The 20,948-nt window shown below is 40.0% G+C and overlaps 4 protein-coding genes across 5 annotated transcripts; all 4 read right to left on the reverse strand.

Annotated features, from left to right (window-relative positions):
- Positions 1 to 231: 231 nt before the first annotated feature.
- LOC104822810 (U-box domain-containing protein 40-like) lies at positions 232 to 2,443 on the reverse strand. Its single transcript, XM_010554159.2, is given in 1 exon segment — positions 232 to 2,443. A coding segment is annotated over 1 exon segment (1,674 nt). The 5' UTR covers positions 2,110 to 2,443; the 3' UTR covers positions 232 to 435.
- Positions 2,444 to 3,663: 1,220 nt separating this feature from the next.
- LOC104822811 (ferredoxin-thioredoxin reductase catalytic chain, chloroplastic) lies at positions 3,664 to 5,608 on the reverse strand. 2 transcript variants are annotated; one of them, XM_010554161.1, is made up of 5 exons: positions 5,335 to 5,608; positions 4,977 to 5,026; positions 4,790 to 4,861; positions 4,075 to 4,135; positions 3,664 to 3,929 (listed from the first exon to the last, which is right to left on the reverse strand). In XM_010554161.1, exons 1-5 carry the CDS (start codon positions 5,416 to 5,418, stop codon positions 3,885 to 3,887), a joined length of 312 nt encoding a protein of 103 aa, XP_010552463.1. In that variant the 5' UTR covers positions 5,419 to 5,608; the 3' UTR covers positions 3,664 to 3,884. The 2 variants fall into 2 exon arrangements, with proteins under 2 accessions (XP_010552463.1, XP_010552462.1); XM_010554160.1 differs by having other exon boundaries at positions 4,072 to 4,135.
- Positions 5,609 to 8,542: 2,934 nt separating this feature from the next.
- LOC104822813 lies at positions 8,543 to 9,760 on the reverse strand. Its single transcript, XM_010554162.2, has 2 exons — positions 9,087 to 9,760; positions 8,543 to 8,741 (listed from the first exon to the last, which is right to left on the reverse strand). The coding sequence occupies exons 1-2, from the start codon at positions 9,634 to 9,636 to the stop codon at positions 8,707 to 8,709; spliced, it is 585 nt and encodes a 194-aa protein (XP_010552464.2). The 5' UTR covers positions 9,637 to 9,760; the 3' UTR covers positions 8,543 to 8,706.
- Positions 9,761 to 13,634: 3,874 nt separating this feature from the next.
- LOC104822814 (ABC transporter B family member 15-like) lies at positions 13,635 to 18,829 on the reverse strand. Its single transcript, XM_010554163.1, has 7 exons — positions 18,569 to 18,829; positions 17,728 to 17,782; positions 17,395 to 17,573; positions 16,860 to 17,317; positions 16,232 to 16,772; positions 15,240 to 16,145; positions 13,635 to 15,141 (listed from the first exon to the last, which is right to left on the reverse strand). Exons 1-7 carry the CDS (start codon positions 18,803 to 18,805, stop codon positions 13,756 to 13,758), a joined length of 3,762 nt encoding a protein of 1,253 aa, XP_010552465.1. The 5' UTR covers positions 18,806 to 18,829; the 3' UTR covers positions 13,635 to 13,755.
- Between the last annotated feature and the right edge of the window lie 2,119 nt (positions 18,830 to 20,948).

The raw sequence follows: 20,948 nt of genomic DNA on the forward strand, positions 1-20,948 counted from the left end.
CATCGTCCAAGGAGCAACGCAGGAACGGTCTCACCACCGGCCGAAGAAGGATGAGTTTTCTCATATTCCAAGAGAACCTAGAGGAAGGGTTGGTGTCCCAATAGCCCCTACGTTGGCCCAAATGAACATGAAAAAACGAAATACAGCCTTTGTTCAAATGAAGAACCCATGCAGTTTACGTAATGTTTCTTGAGGGAAATTACCACATTTTTTATGATTTTTTGTATATGATATGATTCAACAAAAATTCAATAAAATATCTCTTCTTCCAATTAATTACAAATCCCCAACCTCGTTCATATTAATGCTATTCAAATTTTAAAAGCTCGAACCGGAAAATAACAAAAAAAAGGCCCAAACCCACGGTTCAGAAGCAAAGTTGAAAATATAAATTTTTTTAAAAAAAAGTGAAAGAAAATCCGAGTTGGCCAAGGGTCAAAACTCGGATGAGTTAGCGCAAGACTCCTCGCCCTCGCCGCCGCCGATTCGACGCCGAGTCCTAGTCACCGCCGCCGAGTCAAGCAACTCCTCCCAGTCAATGTCTTCGTTCTCCGACGAGAGCTCTTCCGTCTTCGCCCTCATGGCCTCCATCACCCGCCTCGCTTTCTGCCTCGCACGCTCCCTCCCCGTTCTCTCCACCTTCGTCAGCACCTCCGCCGCGTTCGCCGCCATCGCCAGTCCCTTGAATATCAACCCACCGCCGTGACTCAATCCGTACAACACCGCCACGCAGCTCTCCCGAGTTAGCTCGTCCAGCTCGTTCGGCCCCCGTAGCAGACCCACCATGCACTCAACCGCGCCCGAGTCGAGCAGAGCGTGACGACTCATCGGGCACGACGCCATGTTGCAGAGTATCAGCAGGACCCGACCCGTTCTCGCCATGTTTAGCAGAACCGGGACCGAACCGAGCTTCACGAGCTTGCTCCGGTTGCTCTGGACGAGCGAGAGGTGGTACAGAGCCAGGGCCGAATCGTGCCGGGTTAACTCGGTCCCGACCCGGAGGAGGTGGAGAAGCGGCTCGAGGGCTCCGAGGACGCCGACTGCCGTCTTGTTCTCGTCGTCGAGGGCGAGGCTGAAGATGGCACCGGCGGCGTGTTCCTGGGCCTCTGGCGAGCCACCGGATTTCAGGACGTCGACGAGCGGAGGGACGAGTCCTGATCGTACGATCCTCACCTTGTTCGATCTCTCCAGCGAGAGGTTCACCAGCACCGCCGTGGCGTTCACCTGAACCGCCGCGTATCGTGAGATGATCAGCGACCGGAGGGCGGAGATCAGTCGCGCCGTACAGAACCGAGTTCTGGAGGCCTGGTCGATCCTCGTGACGCGTCTCAACAAAATCAGAGCTTCTTCTACATCCGAGAGTCGTGGGCTTTTCAGCTTCACGAGCAGAGCTTCCTCCTCGGGGCTCGGGTTTGTGTTCAACGTCTCGATATCGGCGGAGGAAGGCGATGAGAAGCAACTCGGCCGAGTCGTGAGCTGGAACGGGAGACTCGAGGACGCAACTGAGTCATTCGAGCTGGAGTGGAAGTGACTCGGTCGCCGGTCCAGCTCCGTCGCGGCGTGGTCAAGCCTCACCGAGGGCTTATCCTTGATCGCTTGGATAAGCTCCTTCTCAGAAACCGACACTTTCGGGCTCGGGTTCGATTTCTGGGTCTTCTCCATGAACGCGCGAACGAGCTTCTCCGCGGCGGCGGAGCCGAGTGGCTTCGGCGGGGGGATCGATTTCTGTCTACACCAGCTGATAATTGCGGATTTAAGAGCGAGATTCGGGATGACGGCTGAGAAATCCGGTGGCGACGACGGGAACAAGGAGATCGGTGTAAAGCCTAGGGTTTTGCAGGCTACAACACAGACGTTTTCGAAGGAGTGACCGGAGGAAACGATGACTGGGTCAGATATCAACGACCCAGAAATCGGACAGAGGAATTCCGCCGGAATCTCATGCTTTGACGGCGAATTCTCGGAGGAAGACGACGACGACCGATACAAGGAGATTCTCCATCTCGTCTTAGCGGGTCCTCGTCGGAAAGTGTTGTTGTCGGGGGAAAATGCTTTGTCGGATTGGGAGTGTAGGACCGTGAACTTCATGGCGGATTACCGAATTTCCATTAACGTCGACGAAGACGCGGGTTTAGAAGCTTGTGAGAGTACAGTAATGGCGGAAGAAGGAGAGTAATGGAAGAGCCATCGAGTTTGTTTGGAGATAAAGATGAGGTTTTTTTTGGAGAGATGTAATGAAACTGTAAAGAGAGATTCTCGGAGGGAGATTTTGTTGTTGTTTAACTGATGATGATGATGATGATGATGACGACGACGACGACGATGGTTCACTCCAACATTAGGGATCTTTTTGAAGCTTTTGAAAGCTGAAATTATGGGATTTGGGAGTAAAAGTGAAGACACGTCTTTTGTGGAATTTTTGCAGAGGAATGTCTTTGGTGGGTGTTCTTATTTGTTTCACATACAATAATAATAATAATAATAATAATAATAATAATAATAATAATAATAATAATAATATACAAGAGTTGTTCTTTTCATGAATATAGTTATGCTAAAAAATATGATTAAGGTTGTTTTACATGTTGGAGCAATTATAGATGTTTGCTTAAGCATAAGACATGTATTCAGCTTTATAATGGACTCACAATCTCAATGCAAAATTATACTTTTCACCTTTTGCCCCTTTGCCCTTTTTTTTTCTCTTATGGTTTTCACATTTTATTTAAATAAATTTATGAATAACTACGTAATGAAATGACTATACCTATGAAGTGCACTCTCTAAAAGTTTAAAATTTATATTTTAATACACCCGTGAGGTAGCTCCTCTTTTTTTTATGCATGGGAAATTATTATTTGTTACGTAAAGTGAGGAAGTAGAACAAGCTAGCGCCACAAACACCTAATAATTGCATTCTTAATTGCTAAGTCTTGGGGACATGCATATGTATGTGTACGTGTGTCCATGTCTTCATCAAAGTGTGTGTATGTATGTATGTATGTATGTATGTATGTATGTATGTATGTATGTATGTATGTATGTATGTATGTATGTATGTATGTATGTATGTATGTATGTATGTATGTATGTATGTATGTATGTATGTATGTATGTATATATCATGAATGTTGGTGTTAGGGACCAATCTTTTGACCTATTTTAGGAGTGGTTCTAGGCTGTATTACATGTCAATTTCCCTTTATTGCCTTTTGCAAAGGTGGTTTGATTCTTTGTGTTAGTTTCATGAAAATGATAGGAGGAACTAATACTATGAGCTCCCAGCTACAAAATGTAAAGGTTACAATATTTTAAATATCTAATTAAAATTTTAATGTAAAATTCCATAAAAATACTCAAATTTCACAAAAATGTATCAAAAAATAAATTAACTTTTAATTTGATAAATAAAAACACTAAATATTAAAAAATGTACCCAAAAAATACTTCAACTCTTCAAATCGAAAGAAATTTTATACACGTTCTTTAATTACATTGTTAATGCATTTTTTTATTATATTTTAACATTTTTTGTATGTATTTGTTAAATTAAAAAAATTGGTATATTTTTTGATACATTTTATATAGTTCATGTATTTTTTAGGGGAATTTTTCTAGTTTAAATTTTTTAAGTTTTACATGCGCAGTGCTACGAAACTGAACTGAGACATAAACCAGAAACTCTTGTAATTCACCTGACTCCATGGGAAGATACACTAAGAAGTACTATCCTTCACATGGGAAAAAAAATTGAACAAGAGAAAGAACCACATATCCATATACCAATGTATATTACATACAAAGGGTATCTCTCTCACTAGGGGCATTCCTCATCTTAAATCTCTTTAGCCAAAAGCACAGAAGAAGGGATGAGAGTAGGTTCCTCACAAGTTAGCTGTGGCTTCATTGATTTCTTCCAGTGAGATTGCCTGCAACAAACAGACAAGAACAGCTTCTTATGAGCAGAAAAGGGCCAAAACTGATAGTAGATATGGTAAGAGGAAGAAAACCTCGAGCTAGCAAATGGGAAAAATCACGAACAAGTTACTATGTAGATTCGAGGTCTACGACTACCTGATCGTTGCCAGCAAAATCATCGTCCGGAGTCAAGAAGAGCAGACAGTGGCATTCCTTCCTGATGACGGAAAAGAGTTTCAGATCGAGGGGATGATAAATCAAACGTTTCTTGAACTAGTTGTTAGCCGATAAAGATCAGATTCTCCTATAAAAAAGGACAGAGAGTCGATGTAAGTAAACCCAAAAGATATCCCATTCCTCTGGTTGAATACTCGGAACAAACATATCCGAAAGATCTCTTCTAAAATAATCGAAGGGGTCTTACAAATTTATTCTTCTAAATTGGAGGTTGACATATTACAAATCTACAACAAACATTTTCGCATTACCAAAGCTGCTAATACTAATTTTTGCGGTATAAATTATCGCCAATTAACATAGCTTCAGTAAACCTCTAATTCAGATAGTTGCCAGTGATTAAGGAAAACATTCTCTGCATGAATCAATCTTTCATCAGAAAAAAGAAAAACGTTCTCCGCTCAGACCTTACTACAGGCCTCGGGCATGTCCTGCCAAATCCTTGCTTATTAGTCTAAGTTACATATCTGTTTTCCACATCATGACCAAACACCATCGCAATAACCGAGTCTAGTTCATGCAATACCTAACACGATTTGCCTAGAAGACCCACTTAATTATTCGAATCTCTAACATACTTATAGTCATGTCTAGTAGAAGTGAAGCCTGAAACAACATCTAATACCGATCTCACCTTTCTCTCATCGGAACACATGGACAGTTCCAAAAGCCCTGTCCAACCTCAGCCGCTTTATCATCATAGTGCCTAAAACAACAGAAGGATCAAACTTTGAGATTAAGATACTGCAGCTTTAAGATTACACAGAGCAAGTGTCCAAAATGTTCCTCAAGATAGCAGCAGCCTAGGGCTGGAGTTTTACCTGCAGGGACAAAGTGGTGCACCGTATGAATCTTTATGTTCAGCCAGTCCCTGCACAAAATTTTCCCAGAAACTTAAATATCAAAACACTCAACCAAAAGACTCGAACCCAGATTCTCAAATTCAGCGGAAAACTCTCAGAATTCTCATACAAAAGCTAAAATGTCATATACTTCCATGTGTTAATCCAACCCAAAACTCATGACAGAGTCACGATCCCACACATTCAGGGACGAAAAGAACAAAACCCATCATAGATTCAGCACTGAAAACTAAAGGGTCTGCCATTCATCAGTAGTGGTGAAATCAATATCACATTTTCCACAGAAAAATTCAGGTGATACAGCCATGAAATGTACCTTAATCACAACCGCAGTGACTCCTTTATCAACACAGAAGTACGTTCCCGAGCGACGAACGTATTGCTCGGAGAACTTCCTCATGATCTCCACAGATTTCTCCGACGGTTCTGCTGCGAAAAACCATCAAATTCAAGCCAAAACCGATCTCAGGAACTTCAAATTCAATCGAAATAAGAAGAAATCAGAACAACCCAGACGGAAAAATATTAGCAGAGCTGTAGAAACCCAGAAAAGAGGAAAAGAGAGCGAGACGATGGAAGAGAAATGGGAAAATTTCAATTGTATTTTCTATCTGTAAAATGTGTCTGTACAGGTGCTTATATACAGCAATAAAAAATAACAAACTTCCTAACAAATCAAATAACAGAAAGAATGAAAGGAATTGTGCTAACAGAATCGTTACAATATATTTAATATGCCCTCCTCAAGTCTAATTTGGAAGAAACAGACTCGAAAGATGAAAACGCTGCAGCAAACAATGGAAGACAGCAGGTTGAAGAGCCTTGGTAAAGACATCAGCCAGCTGATTTCCTGTTGTAACATGCATAGTGCGAAGAAAACCCTGTCGAATCTTGTACCGGACAAGATGACAATCAATCTCTATATGTTTAGAACGCTCATGAAAGGCTTGGTTTGATGCCAAATGCAGGGCTGACTTGTTGTCGCAATACAAATTCGCAGGGGTGACATATTCCAGCTGAAAATCTTGCAACAAATTATCAATCCAAACTAACTCACAGGTTGTGTTTGCTAAAGCCCGGTATTCGGCTTCGGTGCTGCTGCGAGAAACCACACTTTGCTTCTTAGCCTTCCATGAAATGAGGGAAGTGCCAAGAAAGACGCAAAATCCAGAAACTGAGCGTCGAGAATCCGAACATGTGGCCCAATCAGCGTCAGCGAATGCTTTTAAGTGTAAAGCAGAGTCAACCGAATAGAACAACTCTTGACCAGGGTTAGTCTTTAAGTACTTGATCACCCGAAGTGCCGCTTTCATGTGCAAATCAGTTGGACGTGACATGAACTGAGTCAACTTATGAACTGCAAAGGTAATATCTGGTCTAGTGATAGTTAAATAGAGAAGACGTCCAACAAGAGCTCGATATGAGGTTGAATCTTCCAAAGGCTGACCAGAATCCTGTGACAGGTGTAAATTAGGATCTAAGGGAACAGAAACAGGCTTAGTGGCAAGCAAACCTGTATCTTCAAGAAGCTCCAAACAATATTTCCGTTGAGAAAATGGAGATGCCCGATGGATTCCGAGCTATCTCTAAGCCCAAGAAATACTGCAAAACACCCAAGTCTTTAATGTGAAAATGATCACGAAGCATAGTCTTAAGATGAAGAATGGCATCATCATTGTTCCCAGCAATGATGATATCATCCACATAGACTAGGAGAGCCACAAAAACAGATCCAGTTTTCTTAATGAAAAGAGTATGGTCTGATTGAGACTGCCGATAGCCAGCTCGAATCAAAACGGAACTGAACTTGGTGTACCATTGCCTCGAAGCTTGATGTAATCCATATAAACTTTTGTGAAGTTTACAGACAGGATTAACAGGAAGAGGATCAGTAGAAGTATACCCAGGAGGAAGATCCATGTAAATCTCCTCATCAAGCTCCCCGTGTAGGAAAGCATTAGTGACATCCAACTGAGATAATTTCCAATTCTGAGTAGCAACAAGAGCAAGCAGCAATTTAATCGTAACAAGCTTGGCAACCGGAGAAAACGTATCAATGAAGTCAACTCCTTCTTGTTGGGTAAATCCTTTCGCAACCAATCTGGCTTTGTATCTATCAATGCTGCCATCAGAATTCCTTTTGATTCGATACACCCATTTGCATCCGACAGTGCGTTTATCAGCAAGCAAACTAACAACAGACCAAGTTCCATTGGCATGCAAGGCTGACAACTCAACATCCATCGCTCGAATCCAATTATCAGATTTCACAGCATGTTTAAAGGTTCGAGGCTCTGTGTCTTGGCTAAGCTGAAAAATGAAATTCTTGTATAAAGGGGTTAACTTGTCATAAGACAAAACAGATGACAATGGATATAATGGCTCGGGTGGGGAAGAAGGAGAAGAAAAGGTTTCGTGTGTAGTGAAATAACAGTGATAGTCCTTTAAGTAGGAAGGGGGATGTTTATTTCGATGTGGTCTATTATCAGAAATAACAGGGGTAGGGGAATGAGAAATAACAGGGTTAGGGGTAAGGGAACTTGCAGAATCGACAAAAACCTCAGGTACAGATAAATCCGAAGAAGTGGCTGAATCTGCAGGAGAAGTGGTATGGTGGGAAGGAGAGACAGCAAGAATAGAGTCAAAAAAGGGTAAAGGTATAATAGTTTGAGGAAAAATAAAGTCAAGAAAAGAATCAGAGGGTAAAGGATTTGATACGAAGGGAAATATATCCTCATGGAATTCTACATTCCGAGAGATATAGACTCTGTTGCTGTCAAGGTCTAAAAGCTTATACCCCTTATAACCATCAGGATAGCCAATGAACACAGCAGCATTAGATCGCGGGCTAAACTTGTGACGCTCATGAGCAAAGGTTGAGCTATAGCACAAGCACCCAAAAGCTCGTAAATGATCATAAGTCGGTTGTTTACACATAAGTACCTCAAAAGGACTGCGATGTTGCAAGAGAGGCGAGGGCGTCCTATTCACCAGATAAACTGTTGTACGAATACAATCAGACCAAAACGGCAATGGAAGATTGGACTGAAATAATAAAGCCCTTGCAACATTCAATAGATGCTGATGCTTCCTCTCAACAACAGAGTTCTGCTATGGGGTGTAGGTACATGAGAAAAAATGTTTCATGCCATGTTCTTGACAGAATTTTGTGAAGGCCAATTCAGATGAATTATCACTACGGATTGCTTTGATTTGAGTTCCAAACTGACACTTAATCATAGCAACAAACTCAGGAAAGACAGTGAGAACATCACTTTTACGTTTGAGCATGTAAACTCATGTTGCTCGAGAAGCATCATCGACAAGAGTAAAGAAAAAACGAAATCCTTCCACAGAAACAATGGGAAAAGGACCCCAAATATCCATATGAATAAGATCAAAAGGATTAGGAGAGAGATGATTATGAGACTCAAAAGGTAGACGTTTCTGTTTCGCAAGATGACAAACTTTGCAATGAGAAACAGAAAAATCTTTACGAGAGAGATCAAGAATAGGAGATAACATCTTAATTTTCATATTAGAAGGATGTCCAAGGCGTTGATGCCAAAGATGAGCATCTACAACAATGGCATTACAAGAAAAAGAAACAGAAGAAACATGATGTGAAGTATCTGAAATTGAAAAAGGCTTGAAGCTAGTATCCAGGAGATATAGATTGTGATGAAGACTAGCCTTCCCAATCATGTAACCCCGAGTATGATCCTGGATGAAACATGAACGAGAATTAAAATGAAATGAGAAATCACTGATCCGGATAAGGGAAGTGAGACTGACAAGATTAAAACGAAATGAAGGTATAAAAAGAACATTATGAAGAGATAAAAAAAGGATTAATTATGACAGTTCTAGAAACAGTGATTTTTAAACAATGACCATTGGGCAAGGTAACAGAAGTTGCTGGAATGGATTTAACATCAGTAAAGAGACTCAAATCAGAGCAAACATGAGTGGATGCACCAAAATCAACAATCCAAAATCTGTCAGGAAATGATGTAGATAAAACTACTGCAGAATCCATAATCAACGAAGAAATGACATGAGAAATACCAGACTTATCAGGAGCACCAGATGCCGAGACTGAGGGAGCTGAATTCATGTTCAAACGTTCTCCAAGCATTTGGTATAGCCTCTGTAACTGTTGAGGAGAGAACAAATCATTTTCAGAAAATGAATTGTTAGAATTATGCAGACCTGAGTCGGTTTGAACAGCAGCAACAATGCTCTTGCTGGGAGGATGCTTCGGACTAACAGAGATTGTCTTGGTGTCTGAAATTCTCTGATTGCTGCGATATCCAGGAGGATACCCATGTAATTTGTAACACTTATTGACGGTATGACCATACATACCGCAGTGAGTACAGAGAGGCTTTTGCTTAGGCCTTAACTGATTTCCAGAAATAGCAGCAACCACATCAGACGACTTAGTATCAGTAGGAGGAAGAGCTTTGATCCGACGTTGGTGCTCATGTTGATTCACCAGATGAAAAGCCTTCTGAAGATCAGGCAGGGGATCAATCAATAAGATCTGATCAATGATATTCTCATAAGAATCATTGAGGCCAAATAGAAAATCCATAACAAACTCCTCCTCAAACATATCATTCCATCGTTTATCAACATTGCAGGTGCATTTAACACACTCACAGTAAGGTGAAGAACGAAGAGATTTACGTTCTTCCCACAGAGCACAAAGCCTGTTGAAAAAAGTAGTGACATCCAGCGAACCTTGCTGGAGGGAGTACAGGCGCCGTTTAAGGCTGAAACGGCGGGGAGCATGCTGTTGCTGGAAACACTTCAACAACATATTCCACATCTGCGAAGCAGTCTTCGCATAGAGAAGCTGAGAATGAATCTCAGCGGAGACAGAATTCATGATCCACGCACAAACCATGATGTTTGCACGAGACCAAAGAATCAATTCAGGATCAGAATCGGGGGGTTTAGGAAGAGGACCGTCAACAAAACCGAGCTTATTCCGACATTCAAGCACCATAGTCATGGAGATATGCCAGGAATTAAAATCGGTAGCACCAGTAAGAGGGCGAGAAACCAAAACCAAATTCGTCTGATCAGAAGGACCCAAATAATAGGGACTGATATAAGAATCAGGAGCTGAAGGCTGAATCGGGACTGGAGCATGAGTCACGGATTCGTCAGCCATTTTCCCAGAAAATGAAGAAATCCCAGAAATAGGAAAGAAGAATAGTCAAAGCAAGGAAATCCGAAAAGAAAGCAAGCAAAATCAGAAAAAATCACCAACGAAAGCTGATTTGTGCTCTGATACCATATTAGCAGAGCTGTAGAAACCCAGAAAAGAGGAAAAGAGAGCGAGAGGATGAAAGAGAAATGGGAAAATTTCAATTGTATTTTCTATCTGTAAAATGTGTCTGTACACGTGCTTATATACAGCAATAAAAAATAACAAACTTCCTAACAAATCAAATAACAGAAAGAATGAAAGGAATTGTGCTAACAGAATCGTTACAATATATTTAATAAAAAAGGATTGAAATTTACATTTCCTCGGATTACAAAGCGCCGCGAAGAGTTTATCGGAGAGGCAAGTGCAACTGAAACGGAGCTGAAGCTACACGAGGCCGCTTGAACGTTCATGGCTTTAGATCTTTTATGAACAGACAAAACGAGGGCTTTGTGAAATTTCTTTGATTTCACGAACAATGTCGCAAAGTTTTCTCCTTGATTATTGGATAACTCGATTTTGTAGCTTGCAGGCCGGAAATTCAGATTTTAGTTCGGTTTCAAATATTTTTCTTTTCGAGATTTTTTTACGTTTATTGTTTGCCATTCAACTCAAAATATAATGATCGATGACTCAAGGCCCAACCCTCTGACTGAACTGGAGACTCTCAAACTGAACACTTTTCCTTTTTAAAACTCAAAAAACAAATTTGCATTTTGGCCCCTAAAGTAAATCTAATTACAACATTGGCAAAAAATTACGGAGAAGTGCGGAATAACCGCTCTGAGGGCAGAATTAAGAGGTCACCATTTACTGAAACCACCTTCTCATCCTTAGCTCCGCACTGGAAATAAGGGTTTTGTTAAACATCCCTATCGGCTTGGATGCTCGAGAAGCTAAAACTGTCGAATTTAGAGCGATTCACGAGAAAGAATCGCCACATTATGGACGACTATTACGAGGAAGAAAGAATACGTATCTCTAGGACGACGAACATCTCCGAGAAGATCGAAAAGAAAGGATGATAAGAGCATATACATTATGTGAAAAAGGATGAAGAGAAGAATGCATTATGATTGGGTTTAGAGGAAAGGGTCTAAACCGATCAATACCAAAACCTGAAATCCAGTTCGGGATCTAGACGAGTTACTTAAATTCTGGAGCTTTATTCTACTGATATGCTTTCATCTACTACCCGACATGGTTTTAGAAGATGTTTGAGAAAGGTTATGAGTTGTCTTCACCTCTTGATTTTCGGCGGAATCATCCATCAAGTGAATGGTGAGCTCAGGAGGAGAGGAGGATGACTGTAACAAAGAAGAAGAAGAATGTTGGTTGATTGCAAAAGAGAGGAATCGAAGAAGAGAAAGGGGACATGACAAGAAGGGGAGGATAGCTTTTACAAATTCAACCCGGAAAACGTTTTCATCATGGAGCAAGATTCTTGCACTTTCGTGATATACGGAATCAGTCTCAGTCTGATGGTTTCGAGAATTTTCGTGTTCATACAACTTTATAAACTTCTGGTTCGTATCCTCTGTTTAAATCATTTGAAGCTACAGAAGGAAAACAATTTTTCAGGGACAATGGAGTGGAGGGGGAACATCGACCATGGAAAAATGACTCGAGGGCAATGACAAATAAGCTGTTTAACCAATTTGAATGTCAACTTGTCCACCGGGAATAACACGTAAGAATGGTTCCCGATGACAACCCGACATTAATCCCCAAACCTTGTGTCATCAGTCGATGCATAAAATCTGGCATGAATCTGGCATTATGCAACAATGTCAACCCAAACGAGCATCCGTATAAAATACACCTGATTAGACGATGACGAGTACATACAGTAGCGGACCCAGAAAAAAATATCAGTGGAGGCACTAGTAATTTTCTCTCTCTCTCTCTATATATATATATAAAATAAAAAAACTAATAAAAATATACCGCAAAAAAATATTTACGTTGTATGGCCAAATTTTATGATTTTTTATTTTTTAAAATATATTTATAACAACTTTATTTGTAATTATCTAAAATATATATTTTTTAATAAAACAAACTAGATAATCACTCAAAATTGATTGTCAATCCGATTGCGTACAATTGTCTTCACAAAATTAATTGGTAAAAAACATCTCTTGAAAATCGCGATAGCAACGAGCAAAATCAAAGTTAATTTTCAAAGTCGGTATATCAATAGATATAAAATATGTTTCTTTATTTTCATCATAAGAACAATAATATTTCCAAGATTAGCCAAATTAAAAAAATGTGTCTATCTTTCATCAAATTATTGATTTAGATGCTAAGTTCATATCGAAGAGATACTTCTTCCGAAAAATTGAAGTTATCTGGATAAAATCCAGTCAATTTCATCAAATGCAAAGATAAATCATCCAAATAAAATTGTTTAAGTATTTAGGGGTTTGAGAATTCGATATATTATTGAATAAAATTTTACCACTATCTTAAAATATCGATGCAAAGTTTTTTTGAGAAATTTATTCATTAGTTTCTCTATCAAATCAAATACAAGAATAAACAAATATATATAACAACAAATTTATAAGTATGATCAAAATATAGAAACTGATGAACAAACAAAAAATAAAATTATTTAAAAAATTATAATATCTAAATATTTTTAATTTTACTATTTTTTGGTTTTTTATATTATGATTGAATATTTGATTTGTGAATTTTTTTTTAAAGAATGAAGAGATGAAATATTAAAAAATAAATGTAAAATAAAGAGTAAAAAACGGTAATATGTGATCAAATTTTAATAAATAAAAAAAGAAATAAAAAAAACAAAGAGTAGGAAGAGGATACCAATAAAAAATCAAACGAGGGCCTTCTACATTTTGTACTAAATTGTTTTAAAAATTATAAGTAAATTATTTTTTAATTAAGGAGGTGGGGGCATACGACCCCACTCTAATCTATGTGGGTCCACCTATGAGTACAGAGATTTTGAACTGTTTACCTGGAATATCGATCCATAGGACTAGAATCCCTCGATAATTCCCTCCCTCCATATTGATACCGATGCGGATCGGGCATGACGAAGTTAACATCCTCGATAATTCATCCTCTTCCATCTCGATTTCTTCTGGGAGCTCAATGAATCTATCATGACGGGCATAAGAAGAATCATCCGGACCCTTTAGCCTTAACCTCTCCATCCCGACAGAAAGAAAAGTTACAAGTATAGACCAAAAAGTGACAAGAACGATAATGCAAACATAACACGTCATTGGTTCTGTCTTGTGTGTTGATGAATGATGATCATTATAAAATCTGTTGATCTATTTAAGCGAATTACAGTTGTAACATTTGAGGGGTATGTGACCACGCGCCTAGAGTTCACTTTCCCTTTTATCTTTCACATCTTGGAGACTAAAAGCTACAAAGGTCCAACCTTTACCTCACACAGTTACAGATATATTTATACACATCATATGTATATATATATATATATTCCCAAGAAACAATGCCTTATTTTTTTTTTATTTAGTTGTCTGATAACCTCGATGGGGTCCGCTGGAGACTGACCAATGAGAAGTAAGCTCCCACGGGTCCCTTTGCCAACAAGAACGAGTGGGTTCCACTCTCCACGAGCTTTCCTTTCTCCAAGACCGCGATCACGTCGCTGTTCTGGATCGTGCTAAGGCGATGAGCGATCACGACGCTGGTCCTCCCGACCATCACGCGCTCGAGCGCGTCTTGGACCACGCGCTCAGACTGACTGTCCAAAGCGCTCGTTGCTTCGTCCAGGAGCAACACCGCCGGGTTCTTCAGCACGGCGCGAGCGATAGCGATCCTCTGTTTCTGACCGCCAGACAACTGTACACCCCTGTCCCCTACGTACGTGTCGTAGCCATCGGATAACCCCGTGATAAAATCGTGAGCGTTCGCCGCCTTTGCCGCCTCCACGATCTCCGATTCATCGGTCGTCTTGTCGGAGTTTCCATACAGTATGTTGTCTCGGATCGTGCCGGCGAACAACGTCGGCTCTTGGCTCACCAGAGAGATGTGCCTCCGAAGCGATCTCAGATGGTAAGATCGCAAATCTCGACCGTCGATTCTCACAATGCCCTTCAACGGGTCGTAGAATCGTTCGATCAACGCAATCACCGTTGATTTTCCCGATCCGCTCGGACCCACGATTGCCGTCGATTTCCCGGCTTCAATCTCAATCGAGAATTCCCTAAAAATCATCACATCGGGTCGGGTCGGGTACGCGAACTCCACATCTACGAACTCGACCCGACCCGTGATTCTCTCGGGTTGATACCCATCTGGATCTTCCGGTTCGATAGCTGTGTAGCGATCTAGGATCGCGAAAACCGATGCGACCGCATCAGAGCCTTTGGCGAGATCCGTCGTCATGCTTCCGGCATCGGCGATGACCCGACCAGTACTCACCAAGATCATGAACGTCTCGAACAATGCCTTCGCTGTGATGTACCCATCGGCGATTAATCTACCGCCGTACCAGAAATCTAACGCCCAAGTACACGACGTCAGAGATTGCGACGTTCCCAGTCCGATTCCGGCGAACCATGACTGTCTTATGCTCTCCCTTCTCGGACCTTCCTGAGCCTTTTCCAGCATTTTCATGATCCGTTCTTGGGACGAGAATGCAGTGATGGTTCTGACGTTTGAGACAGCCTCAGCCGCGAGCTTGCTGCTCTCGTCCTGCGCCTTGATCGCCTTCCTCGACATGCTCTTGAGCATTACACGTCGTGTGTAAAAGCAAACGATAATTAATGGCTGGACCGCAATCATCACGATGGCTAACCTCCAGGCTATGACCAGACCCATCGTGCACGCTATGGTCACCGCTGATATGGTTTGAACGAGCAATGCCATCCGATCTCCCACAAGCGACCTCACCTGTCAGAAACGTAAAACTCGTTAATACAGCTCGGGGACTAGTCGAAGCTTGAACCTCGTATTATGTTTCCATGTGCTGTAAGAGAGACATTACTTACCACATTGGCATCCTTGGCAAGTCGAGAGCAGACAGCACCACTCGAGTTCTCGTCCCGATCGAACCAACCCACTTCGAAAGTTAGCAACTTTGATAGCATACGTTCTCGTATACGTTTTGTTAGGTATTCGCCCATATACGCAAAGTTGTAATGCTGGCTTATATTGATCAAGAACGAAAAAACCGCGAGTCCGGTGAAACAGAACGCGTAGATCCTCGTCTTCTCTTTGATCTCGTCGTGGCTCGTCAAGAAATAGACCGATATCATCGACCCGAGAGAATACGCATAAGCTGGTTGGACCGCCCCGAACAATGTTGCGCTCACGCAGCCATACAATGCTTGTTTCCACTCCGGTAGATTCATCGCGATGAGTCTCTTGAATGATGGGACGGGAAGCTTCTTATCCTCGGGTATCGAATCGGATATATCGGTGGCGCCTAAGCTCGAAGCTGAGGCTGAGTTAGCGGAACTTGATCTACTAACCAACGAGAGCCTTCGACTGCTCAAGCTTTTCAGATCGGTGCTCGAAGCGACATGCGAATTGGCAGAGTTGATGTTGAGATTTGACTCTTCCTTCTCCATTTGTTGTAAACGGACTAGAGAAGCGTAAAGTCCGTTTTCGTGTTGCATCAGCTCATCGTGCGAACCTGATTCCTCGATGTTTCTGTTCTGAACAACCGCGATGATATCAGCATTACGGATGGTGGAAAGACGATGAGCGATGACGATGGTTGTACGACCAACCGAGGCATTGTCTAAGGCTTCTTGTACTATCCGTTCGGATTCAGAGTCCAACGCACTCGTTGCCTCGTCGAGGAGGAGAATTCTTGGGGATTTGATAATGGCACGAGCGATAGCGATTCTCTGCTTCTGCCCTCCCGACATCTGAACTCCTCTCTCACCGACCTATTCATTTTACTCGCCGACAAAACAAAAATCAATATCTTTGCTTGGAACTATGAACTCAAACTAGAGAAAACTGGATTTCTGACCTGAGTTTCGTATCCATGCGGTAACTGAGAGATGAAATTATGAGCATTTGATGCTTTCGAAGCTTCGATGACTTCGTCCATGGAGGCGTCCTCCTTCCCGAACAAGATATTCTCCTTTATCGTGGTAGCGAAAAGGGCGGGTTCTTGGCTAACCAGACCCATTTGAGATCTTAACCATTTCAGCTTCAGCTTATCAATGGTTACACCATCAAGTAGAATCTCTCCTGCCACCGGGTCGTAAAACCTCTGCAAAAGCGATACCACGGTTGATTTTCCCGACCCGCTTCCTCCCACTAGTGCCACAGTTTTCCCGGCCGGGATCCTCAGGGAGAAATCATCGAAGATCATGGATTCGGGTCTCGACGGGTACGCAAACTTGACGTGCCTTAACTCGACTTCTCCTCTGACTTTTTCAAGAACGTCGCCTGCTGTATTGTCAGAATCGATCTTCGGAACTCTGTTTATCACTTCCATGATCCGTTCCCCCGATGCAGACGCCTCGGAGAAGTACTTCAGATTCGACAAACCAGCACCGAGTGATCTGAAAGCACATCAAACCCTAACTATGGTTGGTTTCTTGAACACCAAAGCAACCCTAGAACAGCGACATATATATAGAGAGACTTACACGCCGCCGATGGCAGCGGAGGCAGCGACAGCGAAGACAGTACCGCCTTGTGAGCCGTGGTACATGACCATTCCGCTTCCATACCAAGACATAAACGCCCACATGGCGAAGGTAATGCCGTTGCTTCCAATGGCGATTCCTTTGGCAAGCCCTTGTTTCAGACCGAGCTTGACCGAACCTTGAAGGGCGGTTGAGAACTCGGATATGGTTTTGGATTCGGCGACGAAGGCGTAGACGGTGCGGATGGAGGAGACGGCCTGCTCGGCCATCGAGCCAGCCTTGTTGTATTCTTCGCGTATCTTCCTGGAAATGCTCATTAGGGCTCGTCCGTACAGCAGGCCAGGGATGACGAGGAGGACGATGAAGGGAAGGCCCACGATGGCTAATCTCCACAGCAAGATGAATCCGACCACGTAGCTTCCGATGAATGTCGACGCGTTCATCAAGAAGTTCGGTATCTGTTTCCATACATGCAGGTGTCATGTATACATCTATACGTATACGTGTATGTATACATGTATATATATATATATACCTTTTCGCTGAGGACGTCTTGGATGACGAGGGAGTCACTGGAGACAGAAGTGATAACATCAGAAGTGCTGGTGACATGGAGATCGAAGTAACCGACTTCTTGTCTCAGCACCGCTCTCAAGTATCTCTCTCTCATCCTCGCCGCTTGTCTCTCTCCCGTTCTTGTCCAGCAATACCCTTCTGCATGCACCGTTCATCATTTATTATTACCCGTAATTAATGAGAAACATTTTACATTATACACCAATTCGTATCATACATTTTAAAAAACAATATATCTAAAGGGATAGAAAAAAATTGAAATAAATGGTACGGAAGAGGGTTTTTTTCTTACCTAGGAAACATGCGACCCAAGATGCACATGCCAAATAAAGCAAGGCTACAGCATTCTGTTGATAAGGCAAGTGGGGAGGGGAAAAAAATACAAAATACAAAAAGAGAAGAAAGATTAGTGCCTAATAATGAAGGAAATAGTCAATCTGTTTATTTTTATTAATACAGTGATTAGCCTAAATACTAATAACCAGACATTCTTATATAGTTTTGACTTTGGTACATACATACATATATATATATATATATATATATAATATGTGTCTAATTATAGATGTTTAGAGGTGATTTTCTCTCAACTGTCAATATTCATCATCTTTAAGTATAAACTAATAATGTCAACAACTTTTTCTTGGCTGCACACACACATATATTTACATATATATATACAAAATCCTTCAGTTCATCGTGGAGATTTAGAGAAATACTGTTGAAGAATTTTTGTGATTAAATCCAAATCTTTTTTTGTCAAGGATTTAAATGAATGAATTAACACCACCCAAATCATTTCAAGAAGAGCGTTAGTACTCCTTCTTGCAAGAAAACCAACAGTAAACTGACATTTGTGTTTGCCTTATATACTGAATTTCTAACCCATCAATTTATAGAAAAGTTTTTAACAAAAAAAAAATTCTAGCTTGAAAAGTTGTTTTTTTTCATTGGTCTTGTAAATATTTAAATTTAATTTTGAAATTTTCCAAATTAAGTTAATCATACATGAATTGCACCAGATAAACCTGAAAATTACAGGTCAACCAGTATCTCTCTCTGTGCATGTCAACTCAGAGGGAGAGAGAGAGAGAGAGAGAGAGAGAGAGAGAGAGAGAGAGAGAGAGAGAGACCTTGCTGATGTTATGCATGAAGGCATCAGAGGAGAAACCAGAGGAACCACCGAGATTGTTCATGAGCTTGCTCGAGATGAGAAGAACAAGTGGGGTGTTGAAGCCGTCACCGACGGCTCCGATTAACCCTAATCCCATCAGCGTCCAATCCGCACCGTCCGCGTGCATGAATATCGATCTCATACTCCCCCCTCCTCCTCCACTCTTCTTCTTCTTCTCTAATTCCTCTCTCCCCATATTCTCTCTCTCTCTCTCTCTCTCTCTCTCTCTCTCTCTCTCTCTCTCTCTCAAGACAACACTCAGATTCTTATGAAACAGCAACAAGTATTGTTTTTTGTTTATGTTAATGTGTATTTGTGATGTGTTATTGCACGCTTTGGTTGTGTACTCGTGGCTTTATATAGAGACTTAGAGCGACACAACGAGGGGCCTCGGGGAACATAATTATGCGCACACACATCTATAATATACATATATATACATATAGATGTATATTATATAATATTATAAATTTTAAGATATAATACATGTGTTATTCGGGACAGCTTTTACTCATTTTCCCGTTTCTTTCTTTAAAAAACTTTTCACATATTTTTTTTTTCAAATAAATTTTGAATATGTAGTATTTTCAAATATTAACATGCAGTGATATAAATAATCAAATAACTCATGGCTGTGGAGTTTTATTCGGCCAAAGGGATCATTTTCAGAAGCTTTAAACTCAAATCATTTAACAGAAATGATATAATCGGAATTCGTTGACCATGATTGTTTTAAATTTTGATAATCGATGACAATAATAGTAATGAGATGATGACCAAAATTATTATATGATAAGGGAAGTAGTAATAAAACGTGTGTGCAAATGAATCGTCATTGATGACGATGCACGAGTCATAGACCCAATCTTCCATTTAACCAAAAAACAAAAAAACAATAACACGTGTAATTTTCTGTCCCTATATTTTTCTTACGAGTAAATCCATATTCATTCAATTAATTTTACAGAGGCTGTTATTTTTGTTTATGATTATTTATTTAAGAAAAGATATTTTAAAACAAAAAGACAAAATATTTGATCAGGGTTGTTTTTTTTAACTTTTTCTGTTTTTATAAAAAATAGTTTTCATTGTTCCAATAGATTTTTTTATTTTTGAAGATTATCTGCATTTGATTTAAATATAACAAATGCGATTATTTTTTTTACATTACATCAAATAAAAAATATATTTTAATTCAACTTTGACTCGACTATTTTCACACTCCTATAGTGAAATATTTTGTTTTTCTCGTTAGTGGATTGAAAATTTAAATATTGCTTTCAAATGAAATATTTTTTTGTTGGTAATTTAAATGAATAATTGGTTATGGAACCCTAATCTACTAATGGATTAATAAATCTTATAACATGACGGGATAAGATCTAAATATTTCTAAAAATAATTTATTAGCAAAAGTATTATTCAACTTAAATAAAATTTTGTTGTCTTCGTATTTATGAAATATATATGAACGTAATACTTGATGCAACCGATGAGAATTAATAATTTATATTGTTTCAATCATTTAGTCGGATTCCCTTCTCTATAACGAAAAAAATAATCATTTCCAATAGTTACTTCTTTAATTTATTATTGGTGATGTATATATATAGTTTATTTTTCTCATACTATGTATTACACATTAATTACGTCATATACATAGGCCTACAATTGAATTCGTCTTGTTGCGACATTAAAACCTCCGAGCAATTCCCAATGCTCTACCATGTGCTTGGCTTACACAAATCATTTTATATTACTGTATTTAGTGCTGGTGTATGTAAATGCGTATATATATATAGGTACTATGCAATTTGTCCCATTGCCGTACACGGTTATTATTGGATATATATTAATATTATTATATGATTAAATTTCATTTAAATTACATAAATTATTAGTATGATTTCTAATTGATGGCATACATTATTTTGGTAATTGATTCCAAGTACAGTGAATTTTAACTTTACAATCAAAAGAATAACTCCCTTTTTTCAGACTTGACGTATTATATATTATCATCTATATTTGGTATATATTCTCGTCATTTACATATTACACACACATTCATAATGATATTATTATTATTTTTAATTAACTAAATATTGTCATCGTGCACGATTGAATTTGTATATTACCAGCATATACCGCATTACAAGTATAAAAGCAAAGTGTATTATATCTTTATCGTCGAGTTACGAGGAGATGTGTGAGTCGGTGGTTAAAAATCTTGGTTTATATGGAGTATGTGTATTTAAAATAAAAGAGATAAATAATAATACTATATTTAGATTTGATTTTCTTTAATTCTCTTAAAAAAAATTTGTTTTCTATTAGAC

Source organism: Tarenaya hassleriana, unplaced genomic scaffold, assembly GCF_000463585.1.
Source record: "Tarenaya hassleriana unplaced genomic scaffold, ASM46358v1 Cleome379, whole genome shotgun sequence".
Classification (NCBI taxonomy): domain Eukaryota; kingdom Viridiplantae; phylum Streptophyta; class Magnoliopsida; order Brassicales; family Cleomaceae; genus Tarenaya; species Tarenaya hassleriana.

Coding starts and splice junctions, on each gene's coding strand:
- LOC104822811 (XM_010554160.1), bottom strand. CDS start 5,418: ATGAGGAAGTTCTCCGAGCAATACGTTCGTCGCTCGGGAACGTACTTC. Junction 4,862..4,976: donor GCACCACTTTGTCCCTGCAG/GTAAAACTCCAG, acceptor CTGTTGTTTTAG/GCACTATGATGATAAAGCGG. Junction 3,930..4,071: donor TTGCTGGCAACGATCAGGTA/GTCGTAGACCTC, acceptor TGTTTGTTGCAG/GCAATCTCACTGGAAGAAAT.
- LOC104822813 (XM_010554162.2), bottom strand. CDS start 9,636: ATGTTTGAGGAGGAGTTTGTTATGGATTTTCTATTTGGCCTCAATGAT. Junction 8,742..9,086: donor TGGTGCTCCTGATAAGTCTG/GTATTTCTCATG, acceptor TGTTTCATCCAG/GATCATACTCGGGGTTACAT.
- LOC104822814 (XM_010554163.1), bottom strand. CDS start 18,805: ATGGGGAGAGAGGAATTAGAGAAGAAGAAGAAGAGTGGAGGAGGAGGG. Junction 17,574..17,727: donor TTGGGTCGCATGTTTCCTAG/GTAAGAAAAAAA, acceptor CGGTGCATGCAG/AAGGGTATTGCTGGACAAGA. Junction 17,318..17,394: donor AAGACGTCCTCAGCGAAAAG/GTATATATATAT, acceptor GTATGGAAACAG/ATACCGAACTTCTTGATGAA.